This window comes from Lissotriton helveticus, chromosome 3_1 (genome assembly GCF_964261635.1).
Source record: "Lissotriton helveticus chromosome 3_1, aLisHel1.1, whole genome shotgun sequence".
Classification (NCBI taxonomy): Eukaryota; Metazoa; Chordata; class Amphibia; order Caudata; family Salamandridae; genus Lissotriton; species Lissotriton helveticus.
Window position 1 is genome coordinate 1,565,786,309 of NC_136061.1, and position 15,821 is coordinate 1,565,802,129.

At 50.8% G+C, this 15,821-nt stretch overlaps 1 protein-coding gene across 1 annotated transcript in view; it reads left to right on the top strand.

The window, feature by feature from the left end:
- SORL1 (sortilin related receptor 1) overlaps positions 1-15,821 on the top strand; it is an 852,839-nt gene that overhangs the window by 473,120 nt on the left and 363,898 nt on the right. Inside the window, exon 25 of the mRNA XM_078682321.1 lies at positions 3,021-3,140. Within this exon, the coding sequence (XP_078538447.1) occupies positions 3,021-3,140 (120 nt within the window). The remainder of the gene's footprint in view (positions 1-3,020; positions 3,141-15,821) is intronic.

A 15,821-nucleotide genomic window follows, 5' to 3' on the forward strand; every position in this document is an offset into this window, starting at 1 on the left:
GATTTACCGAAAAATTCGCAAAATCCGCGATCGTAGCGGATTTTGCGCTCATGCTTAATTATAGCCTTGTGTAAACGGCCCATACAATTTTTTAGAATCCTGCTTTGATGATAAATGTGCGTAAAAAGTTTTTGACCTTTAAGTCCCTCTGTGAGTGCCATTTTGGTATCAAAATTAAAAGACACTTTCGCCATACCTTTCATGCTAATGTATTTCTTTAACGGTAAGGTATGATGAGGCTAGATGATGGTGTCTTCACATTTGAGGTGTGTTATCTTAAAGAATAAATTGGTTTCCAGGGTCCTGCTTAGGTCCTGTCAGCAGGAGTGCTGCTCTGCCAACATGAATGCCTGCGTTGAAATGTATTTTTCCTCCTGGCAAGCTTCTTAACTCAGAGTATCTTAAGTAACCTAGCTTTGCAGAGGTGGTCTTCATTAAGAGTGTTTTACTTTCTATGAAATGATTGACTCATTTTGGGTACAACACTGTGCTCAAAGCTTACATCCTTGATGTGAACTCTGGAATTTTAAGGTCCAATTAAGACTTTTAGGAGCTGTTGGTGAAAATGGTTTTTCCGCTTGAACTTTACTAGAGGTTTCACTGTCCCCTTTTGCACTGGCTGATACCAATCTAGTGTATATTTGGGCAGAACCTGAAGAAGGGTAGTCCTGTTCTAATTCAGTGAAAACTGACCCTTCCAATGCTTGGATCAGGAACAAAGGATAGTCTTGCTCAATGAACTCCCAAAAACTCAAGCCATTACTTAAGGATATTTAGAGTTTGTTGCATTTAGACCGATTATGGTAGATGCATTTTCAGTTAAACTACTAAACATTCAGAGTCTGCGATCCCCTTGTGTGGGAAGACACTCCTCCTGTATGCTACCAATAGTGTGGAATGCAATGCCATGGGTTTCAAAAATGCAAATAGAATTCATGGAGTTTTTAAAATCCATACAAACGCCTGTTAAAGATATGTAAATTCTTGGTTCTGCTTCAACTTTTCTGATTACAGCACTTTATAAATCATTGGCATTGATTAGTTCTTTCGTTCTTCAAAGGGGGTGTGCTTTAAAGAGCAAACCCACTAGCAAATCACAGAAAATGTATGCCAAAGGGTCCCACACACAACATGCTTGTCAAGTACATACAGTTCACACCCTAGTTGAAACCTTAAATGCATGAAAGAAATAATACTCTACATTGATTATCCTCCACCTGAACAAACCATGCTCAGTTCTTCACTACAATCCCGCAGCAGCTCATATGCAGGATTCCATGACTGGGGGCTTCATGGGTGTGACTGAGAGTTGTAGACCCGCTGAATTCTGATGCACTAATTATTTTCACAACAAAGTGTGTAATTGGTATCTCAAAGTTCCAAAAATGGCGATAGTCTAAAATACGGGTGAAATAATCAGAGCCTTCATAATGTGAAAACATGTTTTATACACGCTGCACAATTAACCGCTGATTGACTCGTTATACATATTTAAAATAGATATAATTATAGATGGTTAATTGTGAATCATTGGGATTTTTTTTGTGACTGCTTCCAAGTGACATCAAATACATAAGAAGAGTTACGATTGAGTTGTCTACGATGGTATGGAGAACCCCCTACTTATAATGTTATGTTAAATATGGGCTCTCTATTTCAACCCACCCCTACTCATTAGCTGTGCACGTGAGAGATGAATGGATGCATGGAGATGCCATACACGTCATGACCAAACCTGTTTCTGTCCATTACCCCACGTTAAACCTGGTGTCCTGCATCATTCCTTATTACCATCCAATATTTAAAAATCATACCTGGCAACCTGTCACACACACACCAACCTCCACGTCCTTAACATTTAACAAAAAAAAGTGCCTGATGTCCCACCACCCACCCCCACAACTTTTTACATTTACCCACAAAATAAAATAAAAATCCTGCTGTCCTGATAACTGTACTTTGTCTGAAGAACAGAGAGAGGATGGCAAAGGTGGAAAATTCCGTCATCTGTCTGTACCTGGAGACTCAAGCAAGGTGGGGTGACCAGGGGAGGTGAGCAGTTGCCTTATGACGTAGCAGCAGTTGTTTTTGCTATGTCATAGCAATGAATAACTGTTTTCAGAGTTCAGTATTAACGCTTTCGGCTCTGATAACCATACATAACATTAAAAGCACTCTCCTTCTTGACTGATATTCACTACATATACAGTTTTTGCCCAAATTACTGCAAGATGGCATGAAATTGAATTGATAAGAGTAACACGGCAGAAGAAAGGGTAACTAACCTCTCCCTGTAGTGGAGACATGTTTACACAATCTCACAACAAATTAAACCTCCACATACTTCACAATCTGTTTAACAGTGCTGAGAAGTGGCAGCGAATAAAATAACTTAAAAAAAACAACAACCAAAAACCTTTTACTGCTATTTCTATAGCTTTGTGGTTGCTTTAACTATATAAACATTTACTTTCTGGATTGCAAGCAGTGCTGAACTAATGAGACTAATTAGGCGGCATTTGAAAAGAGATGAAAAAACATAGAATGTAAAAAAAACATAGAAATGTGAGACACTAAAAAATGTGATCCCACAAAAAGAGCTTCCATACAAAACTGTAGACTTGCATCTAGCAGTATCCAAAGTTTGCCCTCAACCATGCTAGGACTCCTTAGAAGAACACATCAATCCAGCTGTATTGTAGGCGGGAAGTGAATTTGGCTGGATTTAGGAATGTACAGTTTGCTGAAATGTTTGTATGTAGATATTTTGGCAAGGATTTTTTTCAAAGAAAAGTTTTGTATTGTGTATTTCAGATAGAAGCCCGAGTTTAACATGTCTAATGTAATCTGGTGGGTTTAAAGATTGGTATTAGGAGATGAACATTTTTAAAGGTATCTTGTAAGGCTGCATTCGCTGTAGTCAGTGAACCCAGTGGTAAAGCTGGACACCATATGTATTTAGTTTGTGGTGAATATAAAACCACATCTTGAATCCTAACATTGCTTTGCTTTGCATGCAGAAACTCACCGGTGTGGAAAAGATGAATTTAACTGCACCTCAGGAATGTGCATCCGTTCATCCTGGGTATGCGACGGAGACAACGACTGTCGAGACTGGTCAGACGAGGCGAACTGCACGGGTATGAAGCTCATTGAATCAATAGGCTTGCGCTGCCTTTGTAACTGGTGGGAAGTAACAATTCTTAGTGCAACTCCCATGGGCTTAGGATGTGTGGGGGCCCGGGATATAACCCCCCCCCCATTTTAGAATTAGGGACGAGGGGGGTAAAACAAATCTTTCGAGCACCTCCAGTTTTTTAATTGCTCTTTATTCACATTTTATAATCTTTACATTATACAGCGCAATTTATACACATTTCATCAGTTTTTATTTAATTAACAGTCAGAGGCACCTATTTGTAGCCCAGCATCCTTTCTGCCAGCTAAGGCACACCTTGCATTACTCCCATCCACTGTTTGGGGGTGAATTGTAGATTTCCTCAACTAGTCTGGTGATGATCCAAACAATATTCCTAATCATCCAAGAGCATAACTTATTTAGTAATCAAGTCGAACATGACAGAGCTGCCCACTCCCCCTTCACCAGTCATCACTGGTAACCATTGTGTAACACATTCCTTCTGATTTTAAGTGTGGATGAAGCACATAACAGGAAAATCATCTAATGTCTCATACTGCCCTACCCAGTTTGCACTCCCAGTGTTCTCTGTCCGCCCTCTTCGGTCCAGACAGTGTTCAGTTCAGATAGTTTGTTGAGCTGCTCTCGAGAGCTGCTGCTGCTGTTGCTGGTACGCAGTTAGCCATTGAGGAGTGGAGTGAGCTGGGAGCCAGGAGCAGGTGGGTCCCTCAGGCATACATAGTTTTACCGCACTGCACCAAAGCTCTTCTGCAGTGCAAGCTCTAAGGCCACGGGGCCTGCCGTGACCTGCAGAAGTACAGCCACCTCACCGCGTGCCCGTTCCACTTCTCCGCTTTTTAGCCATCAAGACACCGAACCAGGGCAGGATAGCAGAGGAGCAGGGAAACCGTGAACAGGGGAGCCTGGTCTCGTCAGAAGACCCTATCGGAGGAGCCGTCTCCACCTCAAATAGTATTGGAGAGTTAGTAGCCAGCGTGCTCTAGCCCACTCCACTGCCAGCCCACTCCACTGCCAGTCACCCTGCCTGGTTTACTGCCCACTGCTGAACCAGCCGACCACACCGTCCACGAGACTCATCCTGAAAGGCCAGGCATTGGGAAAACTCAGAGCACTAGGAAAAGACTGGACAACAAGGCTAATCTACGCAGCAGGAAAGCCCGTTGGAGATGACCAGCGACATCGGAGGCGGCGAAGCCAGGACTTGGTGCAGCCTGCAGCCCCTGCACCCTCCAGGACAGACCATCAAAATTCTGTTGGTCTCACCCTTACTGCCAGGCTGTGCATGCTTGTGCCCCCTACGCTACAGGCCAGCAATAAAGGGTGAGGCAGTGCACACAGCTTCAGCAGGGCTATCGAAATCGCATGACAACAGGTGGCCGAGAGGTTCAACAGTCAAGAGCATAACAGGATGTACGTGCATGCATGCATGTGCTCCCCAAGGCTACTGGTCAACCACAAGGGGTGAGGCGGTGCACAAAGGGAGTCATCAGGACAATTGAGATCTCCTGACAACAGAGAGCACAGAGGTTGCAGCAGTCAAGAGCAAAACCGACCTAGCCATCACATAATTGACCTGTGGATAGCCGGAGACGCACGCGCACCAGTCATCAGATGCCAGGCATAGATCAGCTCACCCGTCAGCTGTTGGGGACCCGCTAGTCAGTGGATGGCCCGCTGTCTTCACTTCTGCGCTTTCTCTGATTGACTGAATCAAACAGTACAGTCACACTATAGTCATATCGTTCAATAACACAGGATCCTATAGAGCCCAGGACTCAGTCATACTCGGGGCATGAAGTCAGGAGAGTGCTAACCTCCATTGCACCCAGTAAAAAGAAAGGAAGTCGAGAGAGAACTAATGCTTCTAACGAATAAAAGCCCAAAAGGGTTCTTATCCAACCCCTAGTGGTGACTATTCAGGAGCCGGAGGCACAAAGAAGAATAGGCGCAACTAGTGCAGAAGGGGGTACATCAAGGGCAATGACATATAGCCATCAACCAAAAATATACACAAAGTTTACTTTCCTAAAGGATGCTTGCTCAGTGTTCTATTCTAGTAAAGATGGGATCATAGGGCTCCCATCTTCACTACATCCTTAAGTGATAGATTTAAAGCTGGAGGGGAACTCAGGCTGCACACCCCGCTCTACACCAGCGGGTCTTCTGAATTTATAGACGTCAGCGAAACAGCAGAAACCAAGTTAGCAATGGAGCACACCATAGCCCACAATAAGTGAATGGCAGAAGTAGCAGTTGAGGCAATAGGAACAAGAGCCTGGGGGCATTGAGGTTCTTCCAACGCAGCTCCCTTCCACAACACTGAGTGGCATTGAAGACATGGGGGCAAAAGATCTTGGCCAAAACCCCTCTTGGGCAAGCAGTCTGGAAAGCGCTAAAGGCCAAGCAACAGCTATGAGGAACCTCCAGACAGAGCAAGACAACTGCACCAGGAGGGAGATCCTATCCACGTTGCTTTCAGGCACTGCCAATCACATTGCCAGTCAAATCTGATAGAGACTACTAGCCGCAGATTCCTTAACGTAGAATTATCCCCAGGCGTGAGACTGGATCCGGAAATTTTTTGCCACAGCATCCTTGCGCGCCGGAGGGGAAGCACTACGCGACTCCGCCCTGACGTGGTCCGCGGACGTGATGTCAGCAAGGTCACATAAGTCCCACCCCGGCGCACTGACGTCAGTTTCCTTCTTTTCCGCGTGCAACAGGGATCCGGAGTGAGTTCCCTTGCCTGTGTTCAGGCCTCTTTTGACGCCATTGCGTTGGGAACAGTGTGCTATGCCTTTGGGTTTCAAGATATGTGCTTCTTGTTTGCATCAGATGTCGGCGACGGACCCTCACCCTATTTGCATATGGTGTTTGGGGAACACCATGATTCTATGGACTGCGAAGCTTGTCAGCATCTCAAGCCGAAGTCCCAGCTGGAGCGCCGGATGAAATTGCTCTCGTCGCCCGCCGGTAAGTCTTGCAGCTGGTCTCCGAGGCTCTGTCCTCGTTATGCAGAGGGCGCGGGTTGCTCTCGGGACGTGCGCCGTCACCATCCTATCCGCCGTTCCCTGGTATTGGGGTGACAAGGGCCCAAATGAAGGCCTACGCTACGGCTCTGCAGGCTTCTTTGGCCCCCGCCTCTTCCTGAAATGTCTGCGGATCCCTCGCCATGGGCGGGGCCTTCCGCATACTCGCCGGCGGCTTCGCTGCTGGCGCCGGCGTGTTCGGCTCAAGGTTTTTGGAGGTGTGGTGTTGTCAAGGTGCGGCCCTACCGGGTTCCCTTCTTTGACCCACAGCGCCCCTGCCTCGACGCAAAACCCAGTGGGGTTCCCTGTGGTGTCCCAGGAGGTCGCCGGGACGCGCGGCTCGTCCCTGAGTCCCCCTCGGTCCCTGAGTCCCCCTTGGTCCTCTGGGCAGGCAGCTGTCTTACCGAAGGCCGAGCTGACGCCTTTCCGGCACCGACAACTTTCCTCCCCGCGGGTGGAGGCGGGTACCCAGGGCGCCTCCCCGAGTCCCTCTCGGTCCTCTGCGCAGGCGGCTGCCTCGTCGGAGGTAGAGCTGGCACCTTTTTTGGTGCCATTCATTGGCCACCTCGGCTCCGACCCCACCCCTTTCTCCTATGAGGTGTGAGGTGGTGGAAGTCGACTCTGCACCCCTGGTGGGCACTTCGGCGCTGCTCGAGGTCCCACCCGTGCCCGTGGCGGACTACCTGGCGCTGTCCCAGTGTCGGATCGTCGACTCTTCGCCAGATGTCCCTTCCTCTCTGGAGGATTGTCGTCTCCTTGTCTCCTCTTCACCGGAGACAGGACGCCTCATAGTTTCCTTTTCCCCGGGGGCGTCTCCACGTCCACAACCCCCGGACCCGCTCTTCGGCACCTCACAGTTGGTTTCCCCGCAGGCTTCTCCGCCTTCTTCGGATACCCCTCAGGCCTCTCACTCGTCTATGGATCCATCCTACAGGGGCTGGCCGTTTCTTCCTCCAGCAGGGCATGGGGACGGGCAGCTTAGTTTGCAGCCTTCGCCCACGGAGGAGTTGCTCTCTTCCCCACGTCGCCCTGCGGAGGTGAGTGTAGCCTTTGTCCGGGGCATCTCCACGGCTACCAGCATTTTGCAGATGGACAACTCGGTCGCTCCACTCCCAACGGATCACTTGTAGGAGGTTCTCCACCAGGGCTCTGGTGGAGGGGATCCGCTTCTTTCATTTGAAGCCTCGCTCCACAACTCTCTTCTGGGGGCCTGGAGGTGTCCTGCTACGGGAGATCCGGTGCCTCAGCAGCTCCTCCACCACCACCGTCCTGCCCCCTCGATCCAGTCTGCTTTTTTTCCCACCCATCTGCCCAGGGCCGCGTCCTGCAGACTGCTTTCCCTTCCTTGCCTTCAGTGTTGCTCCCTCCGTCACAGGAGGTCCGGTAGTTGGACTCCTGGGGGCGTAACGTTTTTGCCTCCACTAGTGCTGCTCTGCGCATGCTGAACACACTGTGTGTGTTGGCCAGGGCTACCTCTGGCCTATGGGATTCCGCGGAGTTCCTTCTGTTACGCACCTCCCACGAAGGTGTCCGCTCTGATCTGCGGCACCATGTGCTGGATGGTCGAGAGTTAGCTGCATTTATTCTCCGTTCAGCCTTGGATATCTCTGATTCTCTCACCCGCGCTATGGCGAGTTCTGTGGGATGTGTCATACCCTAGGTGGGGTACTTGTTGGCTAATGTATAGCTCTATACTGAGCTGGGCGGGTGTGGATACCTTCTTGGGTTCCCCGCGTTAACTGGCGTCACTGTATCCCGCTTGGTGCAGTCTTTTTTCTTCCACCTTAGCGCAGCTTGCTCTGCTCCAGGTTCTGTCCTGCTCAGTATCCAAGGGTGCTTCTATCCTTCTTCTACAGGGCTTGCCTGTTGTACGCTTTGCCCTTTGTTCCCGCGGGATATCTGCTTCTGTGCGTTTTGCCTTTCCTCTTCAGCCTCTGGATCGCCAGACCGACTTTTGTCATACCGTCTACGGGTTCGTGTCTTGGTGTTTTCACCTTATTATCCGAAGTTTCGGCCTGGCCCTCTACCTTGTGTTCCAGGGGGGCTAGGATGATCCTGGTGTTCTCCTGTGTTCTGGTTGACGGCTTTAGGTTGGTGCTACATAATCCTCTTTTTCTTTTGGCCGGTCCCACTTCACTTCGTAGACAGGGTTGTACCACTGGGACGGGCCTTTTCTGGGGCTTGTTCTGGGGTTCTCTTGCCTCTGTCTTCGACTTGCGCTTGGCTTGTTCTAGGCACACTACTTCATAGTATGTACCAGCTGCCTGCTGCGCACGCATGGCTGTTATGGTCCACCTCCGTGGGCTTCGGCGTGTACCATGTACTCCTGTCCCTTACTCTGCTGAAGCTTGCTCGACTGCGTCTTCCTTTTCACATATGCGCTTCTCGGCTGTGGGGCCCTTACTCCTTTGTCCCTGCCTCGGGGCTGATGCTGGTTCAGCGATTCCCTTAGCTGTGTGTGTGTTCTCCTGAGGCAGGCTCCGCCTCCATTTCCACCTCTTCTCCTTGGATTTTGCGTGTGGTTCTTTTCTTCCTTTGGTACTCTTTTGGTGCAGTCTGTGTCTCCAGGTTCTCTGGCGGACGCCCCTTGGCCCTCGGGTAGGCTTGTGGTATCCTGGCCTTTCCTTCTCCTTGTTCTTATTTACTTCTGCTTGGTGGGGGCTGGGCCGTCCTTCCTGTCCCTGTGACACATCCCCTGTTGGGGCCCTGTGTTCTCCAAAGCTAGTGAGGTTCTCTCGCAGACCCTCCTCCCCTCTGGGTATGGATAGGTGTCCCAGGGGCTCTGTGGTACTAGGAGGGTCGACCACCGGTGTGGGGGTCGCTGGCTCAAACAGAAATACGGGAGCTTTAAGTAAAGGTTTCAAGGAAGGTTTAATTGCGATATATGTTTTCTTCATGAACTCAGATAAAAGTCTCTAGTCATGGGATAGCGGGAACTGTCGTGGAGCCTTCTCGTCGTGGAGATCCTCTGCCTGATCCGTCTCAGCTCGAGTTCCACGAGGTACCCCAAAAGAAGGAAAAGAGAAGGCGAATTACTGCCTATACTCAGGCATTACCATCAAGGACCGGGAGTGAGGGAAATGCACCCTTGTGCTGTGCTCAGCTTTACAAACGGGCGTGCAGGGGGTGCTTGTGCTCAGGACAGGGTAACGTTGCGGTGAGTTTTACGCCGGGGGCTGTCTCCGCCTCCCAACCCAACCCGCGACCCGGCCCCGTACCTCTCTTAGCCACGCTCCTCCCGTGGGCGCGTGGCAGGGCGAAGCGTCCGACCGTTGGCCTCCCGGCTTGCCGTTCACTTCTGCTTCTCGTCCTGGTTCTTGCTCCGTACTGCTCTCCGCCTCGCTGTCCTCAGCCAGGGAAACGCCGTCCGTCCTCGATCCGGAGCTTCCTGCTTTTGTTGTCATCGGGGGCGTGGCTCCACTGTCCTCACCCTCGGCCTTAAAGGAGCCGTACACGTTTACCCCAGTGGGCCACTCGGTCTCTGTGTTTTCCTCGTCCTCGGGCCAGGTAGTAGGCAGCTGCTGTGGAGACAAGGCGCAGGGTGAAGGTGGGGTGGCGCACCACCAGTCAGTAGAGGTAAGGGTCTCAGGCGCGCCAGACCCGTGACACACCTCCCCCCCTGGCTTCTCCCGATCGGGGAGAGGGAACACTCTGGACAGAAAGTCCGCGTTCGCATTGTCCTTCCCTTTCCGATGGAGGACCTTGAATGAATATGATTGCAAGGACAGAAACCAACGTAGCACCCTGGGGTTATGACTGCTATTCTGGTGTATCCACTTCAGGGGGGCGTGATCTGTGTGGAGAAGGAAAGGTTTGCCCTCGAGGTAGTATCTTAACTTTTCGACTGCCCATTTTATGGCCAAGGCCTCCTTTTCGATGGTAGAGTATCGGCATTCCCTGGGGAACAGCTTCCTACTGACGTATAGGATCGGATGTTCAACTCCGTCTATGCTCTGTGATAATATCGCTCCTATCCCCAAGTTAGAAGCGTCTGTGGACAACAGGAAGGGTTTGTTATGGTCTGGAGGAATCAATACCGGAGCCGTTGTCATTGTGGTTTTCAGTAGGCGGAATGCTTGTAAGGCCTCTGTGGTAGGGTTGTTAAAGTCTTTAGCTTTGGCGTCTTTGCGGAGCAAGTCGGTTAATGGAGCTGCCAGGTCAGCAAAACCTGGAATGAAGCGCCTATAATAACCCACCAGGCCAAGGAAGGCTCTAAGATCCCTTTTGGTACTGGGGAACGGCACTGCGGCTATCGCTCTTACTTTTTCGTTCTGTGGAGCTATGGCTCCCTTTCCCAACACATACCCTAGGTATTTCACGCTCTGAAAAGCCGCCCTGGATTTTTTTGCGTTGATGTGTAATCCGGCTGCTCTGAGTGCTGACAGTATGGTTTGTAAGTGCCGCAGATGCTCCTCCCAAGTCGGACTGTATATCACGATGTCATCCAGGTAGGCTGAACAAAAGTGTGTAAACGGATGCAAGATCTTGTTCATCAGGCGTTGAAAGGTAGCCGGAGCGCCATGTAAGCCGAAGGGTAGGACTGTAAATTCAAAGGCTCCTTCGTCTGTTACGAATGCCGTTTTCTTTCTGTCTTCCTCACGAAGGGGAACCTGCCAATACCCCTTTGTGAGGTCTATGGTGGTTATGTACTTGGCGTCTCCGATCCTTTCGATCAGATCATCGACCCTAGGGATTGGATAAGTGTCGAATTGCGAGACTGCATTCAAGGCCCTAAAGTCCATGCAAAACCTTTTGGTACCGTCCGGTTTTGGTATCAGAACAATCGGGGATGACCAATTGCTCTGGGAAGGGCGTATGACGCCTAATTCGAGCATGTCCTGTACTTCTTTTCGGACGGTTTCTTTCCGGGCTGCCGGAATGCGATAGGGTCGTTGCTTTACCACTTCTCCAGGAAGTGTTTCGATGCAGTGTTCCGCTAATTCCGTTCTCCCAGGCAAGTCGGAAAACACATCAGTGTACGGGGTTAGGGTTTTGGTCAACTCCTGTTTTTCCTTTGGGGACAGCTCTGGATTCACGACAAGCTGTTCCAGCGTGGAGGTATGTCGGGCGTCCATCTGCCCTACTAGGCGTCCCGTCCGGGGCCTGGGCCCCAACCACTCCTTCAAGAGGTTGATGTGGTAGATTTGGGTTCTGCTAGAGGACAACCGGAGTCTGTGGGTGGTGTTTCCAATCTTTTCAGTAACCCGATAAGGGCCTTGCCACTCGTTCTTGTTTTTGTGGGTGATGGAGGGCAATAGAACGAGCGCCCATTTTCCCACCTCCAGTGTTCGTAGCCTCTTACCCTTATCATAGGCTTTCTTGTACCTCTCCTGTTGGTGCTCCAGGGAGGTGTTGGCTAGTTCTCTTAGCTTTCCTAGTCGGGCTCGGAGCTGAGTGGTGTACTCCAACATGGATATCTGCTCTTGGGAAGTCTCTTGTTCCCACATGTCCTTCGTGATGTCCAGGAGGCTCCTGGGCAGCCTACCGTATAGAAGCTCAAACGATGAGCACCCTAGGCTGCTTTGTTTCTGTGATCTTATCACATAAAGGGCAATAGGGAGGAGTCGATCCCATGTGGGTCCTTCAGCCGTCAGCATTTTCTTTAGGGTGAGCTTCAGTGTCTGGTTGTACCTCTCCACCAATCCATCGGTTTGTGGATGGTACACTGAGGTCTTCAAATGTTTTATATCCAGGGAGGCGCATACTTCCTTCATTAATTTAGAGGTGAAAGGGGTGCCCTGATCTGTCAACACCTCTTTAGGGAAGCCCACCCTGGCAAAGAGTTCCACGAATTTTTCCGCTATGGAGGCGGTGGTAGTCGTCTTCAGTGAAAAGGCCTCGACGAACCGGGTAGCGTAATCTACGATTGCCAATGCATATAGAAATCCTCGCCCCGTCTTCGGTAGGGGCCCTATTAGGTCCATGCCCACTCGCTCGAATGGGACCCCTAGTATGGGCATCCTTTGCAGTGGAGCAGCTGGAGGACGCTGGGTGTTTCTGCGTTGGCACACCTCGCAGCTGGCACAGAACTCTTGAACGTCCTTGTAAATCCCCGGCCAATAGAAGTTTCTCAGGATGCAGTCGGTGGTTTTTTCCTTGCCGGCATGTCCGGCCATCAGATGGGCATGGGCAAAGAACAACACTTGGCCTCTAAACGACTGGGGTACCAATAGTTGCAACTCATCTTCCGTTTTGGCTTGTCTATACAACAACCCGTTCTTGATCAAGAACCTAGGGAATCTTTGTGCTGTCAGTTCATCTGAGGAATGGGCGGATTCCCAGGCATTGCAAAGGGTTCTATCTTCAGCCTGTGCGAATCTAAAGCTACGGTCTATAACCCAGGGTTCTTGTGAGAGGTAGGTAGGAACAGACACCCCAGGCTTTGGCTTGGCCAGGTGTTCCCTAAAGAGGGACAGGAACTCAGGATTATCAGTCCCCAGGATCATGTCTTCTGGCAGAGAATCAACCACCCCCACGATAACCTTACAGGGACCTCTATCTTGCGGGGTAATGGTGATCGAGGCCACGGGGTAGGGCTTCACGTCCCCATGGACACATCGTATGTACACTGGACTGTTATGCTTCGTCTGGACAGGAGTAACGAACCGGGACTGTACAACGGACTGTCTGCACCCTGAATCCAACAATGCTTTTAGCTGATACCCATTCATCCTTATACTCACGTAAAACGTGCTGCCCATTTCGGCGGAATACATCACAGTCCGGGGCAGATACCCGACTTCCATGGGTTCCTCATGGCTTCTTCTTTTGGGACACATCCGGGCGATGTGGCCCCACTCGCCACAATCGAAGCACTGTGGTCCTTTTGTCACCGGAGGCATCATACCGGCAGGTCTGAACGGTCGGGGGACCTCGGGTACTGGTTTCGGCCTCTTGTCCGGTTTGGTGATAGGACCACCCTTGGATGTCTTTTCCGGCTCCCACGGAATGGCTTTTGGCTGGGCCCTGGCATACTGAGATGCCATTTCTATGGCTTGGTCGACTGTCAGACCCACGTGCTGTTTCAGCCAGCGTTGGGTCGCATAGGGTAGCGCCTCCATGAATTGCTCTACGTAGATCTTGTTCAGTATCTCTTCCTTCGTACATACATCCGGGCGTAGCCATTTATCAGCCGCCATTTTCAATTGAAAGAACAACGTTTTTGGATTTTCTCCCGTAACCCCTTTCTCTTTTCTGAAGCGCACTCTATATGCTTCCTGGTCCAGCCCAAGATGATCCAGTATCACCATCTTAATAGTAGCATAAGGGGTTGTTCCCAACGGATTCGCTGCTTGGTAGGCCGACTGTGCCTCGGCTGTTAGCAGAGGCGCGAGAAAGAACGGCCATTTCTCTTCAGGCCAGCTCATGGCCCGAGCTGCCCTCTCAAAATTCACTAGGAAGGCGTCAGGATCCTCGCCGGGTACGTATTTCTGTAGGGCCATCCCAGAAGGGTGGGGTGTGTGTATCCGGCCCTCTCCCGTGGCAGCTTGTGGGACGGGGGGCAGGGGTATCGACTTAAGGCCCTCTACGTGTGCTGTCATGGTTTTAGTGAACATGTCTCTGTCGGCCTGGGCGATGGACAGCTGGTTTTCCACAGCCCACTCTAGCTTTTCTTGTCCTTTAATGAGGTGGTCGATCAGGGTCTCCATCTTGTTCTCGCAGATGGTTGGTGGAGGAGATCCCACTTCTGACACCACTTGTCCCAGGGGCTCTGTGGTACTAGGAGGGTCGACCACCGGTGTGGGGGTCGCTGGCTTAAACAGAAATACGGGAGCTTTAAGTAAAGGTTTCAAGGAAGGTTTAATTGCGATATATGTTTTCTTCATGAACTCAGATAAAAGTCTCTAGTCATGGGATAGCGGGAACTGTCGTGGAGCCTTCTCGTCGTGGAGATCCTCTGCCTGATCCGTCTCAGCTCGAGTTCCACGAGGTACCCCAAAAGAAGGAAAAGAGAAGGCGAATTACTGCCTATACTCAGGCATTACCATCAAGGACCGGGAGTGAGGGAAATGCACCCTTGTGCTGTGCTCAGCTTTACAAACGGGCGTGCAGGGGGTGCTTGTGCTCAGGACAGGGTAACGTTGCGGTGAGTTTTACGCCGGGGGCTGTCTCCGCCTCCCAACCCAACCCGCGACCCGGCCCCGTACCTCTCTTAGCCACGCTCCTCCCGTGGGCGCGTGGCAGGGCGAAGCGTCCGACCGTTGGCCTCCCGGCTTGCCGTTCACTTCTGCTTCTCGTCCTGGTTCTTGCTCCGTACTGCTCTCCGCCTCGCTGTCCTCAGCCAGGGAAACGCCGTCCGTCCTCGATCCGGAGCTTCCTGCTTTTGTCGTCATCGGGGGCGTGGCTCCACTGTCCTCACCCTCGGCCTTAAAGGAGCCGTACACGTTTACCCCAGTGGGCCACTCGGTCTCTGTGTTTTCCTCGTCCTCGGGCCAGGTAGTAGGCAGCTGCTGTGGAGACAAGGCGCAGGGTGAAGGTGGGGTGGCGCACCACCAGTCAGTAGAGGTAAGGGTCTCAGGCGCGCCAGACCCGTGACAATAGGGTATCTATTCTATGTTAAGGAATCTGCGGCTAGTAGTCCTTATCAGATGTACAAGTTACTTACCTTTGGTAATGATGTATTTGGTAGAGACGTTTCTAGCCGCAGATTCCTTCACGACCCGCCTTCCTCTCCATTCTGCGAGGACCTTCAGTTTGGTCTTCTGCACTCGCCTCCCTCCGGGTGGCTTTGTCTTCTGCGAGTGTCCTCTTTCACTTCCTCTCTGGCGGGATGCTTCGTTCTGTTTGTTTGTTCCACCACTTCCTTTCTGGTACTTGGACGGTAGGTTCACGTGCACTTCTGCTTCCCTACACCCTGGTTATTCCAGTGCGGGGCACTGTCCCTCATGGTGCTGTTCTTCACCGTTCGCTTCTTCCCTTTCTGTTTCACTGGTTTTTCGCACACTGTTCCCATACTCTCCCAGTTTTGTTTGTGATGGCTCCGTGTTGTGGCGCGGAAAAGTTCTCAGAAGAAAACTGACGTCAATGCGCCGGGGTGGGACTTATGTGACCTCGCTGACATCACGTCCGCGGACAACGTCAGTGCGGAGTCATGTGGTGCCGCCCACTCCACCTCCCTCCCCCCTACCCCGGCGCTCAGGGTTGCTGTGGCAAAAAATGTCCGGATCCAGTCTCACGCCTGGGGATAATTCTACGATAAGGAATCTGCTGCTAGAATCCTCTCTACCAGGTACATCGTTAACAAAGTGAGGTAACTTGTACATCAAACCTCCAGAGTCCAGTCCTGCAGGCAATGAAGGGAAGAGCCACAGGATTACATCTATGACATCTCATACTTAGTGACTTAAGAATGGGAAGAACTAGCAGCATCAAACATACAGAACCCCGTGAAAATAATAGAGCCTCTCAATACTGATCTCAAACTGGAAAAGGAACAACAGACCAACAATATCTAGTCATCACTCTTAAACACCATACAGCTCTCAGTGAATACCCTTCAGTATCAGTCCGATAAGATGGACAACCAGTTATCACTCCTCAACTCTCTAGCAGGTTTAGTTTCTGGTATAGATGGAAAGCTTGCAAAGCTGAATATCTTGATTAAGCGATCCGAAACTGACACTCAGCAGATG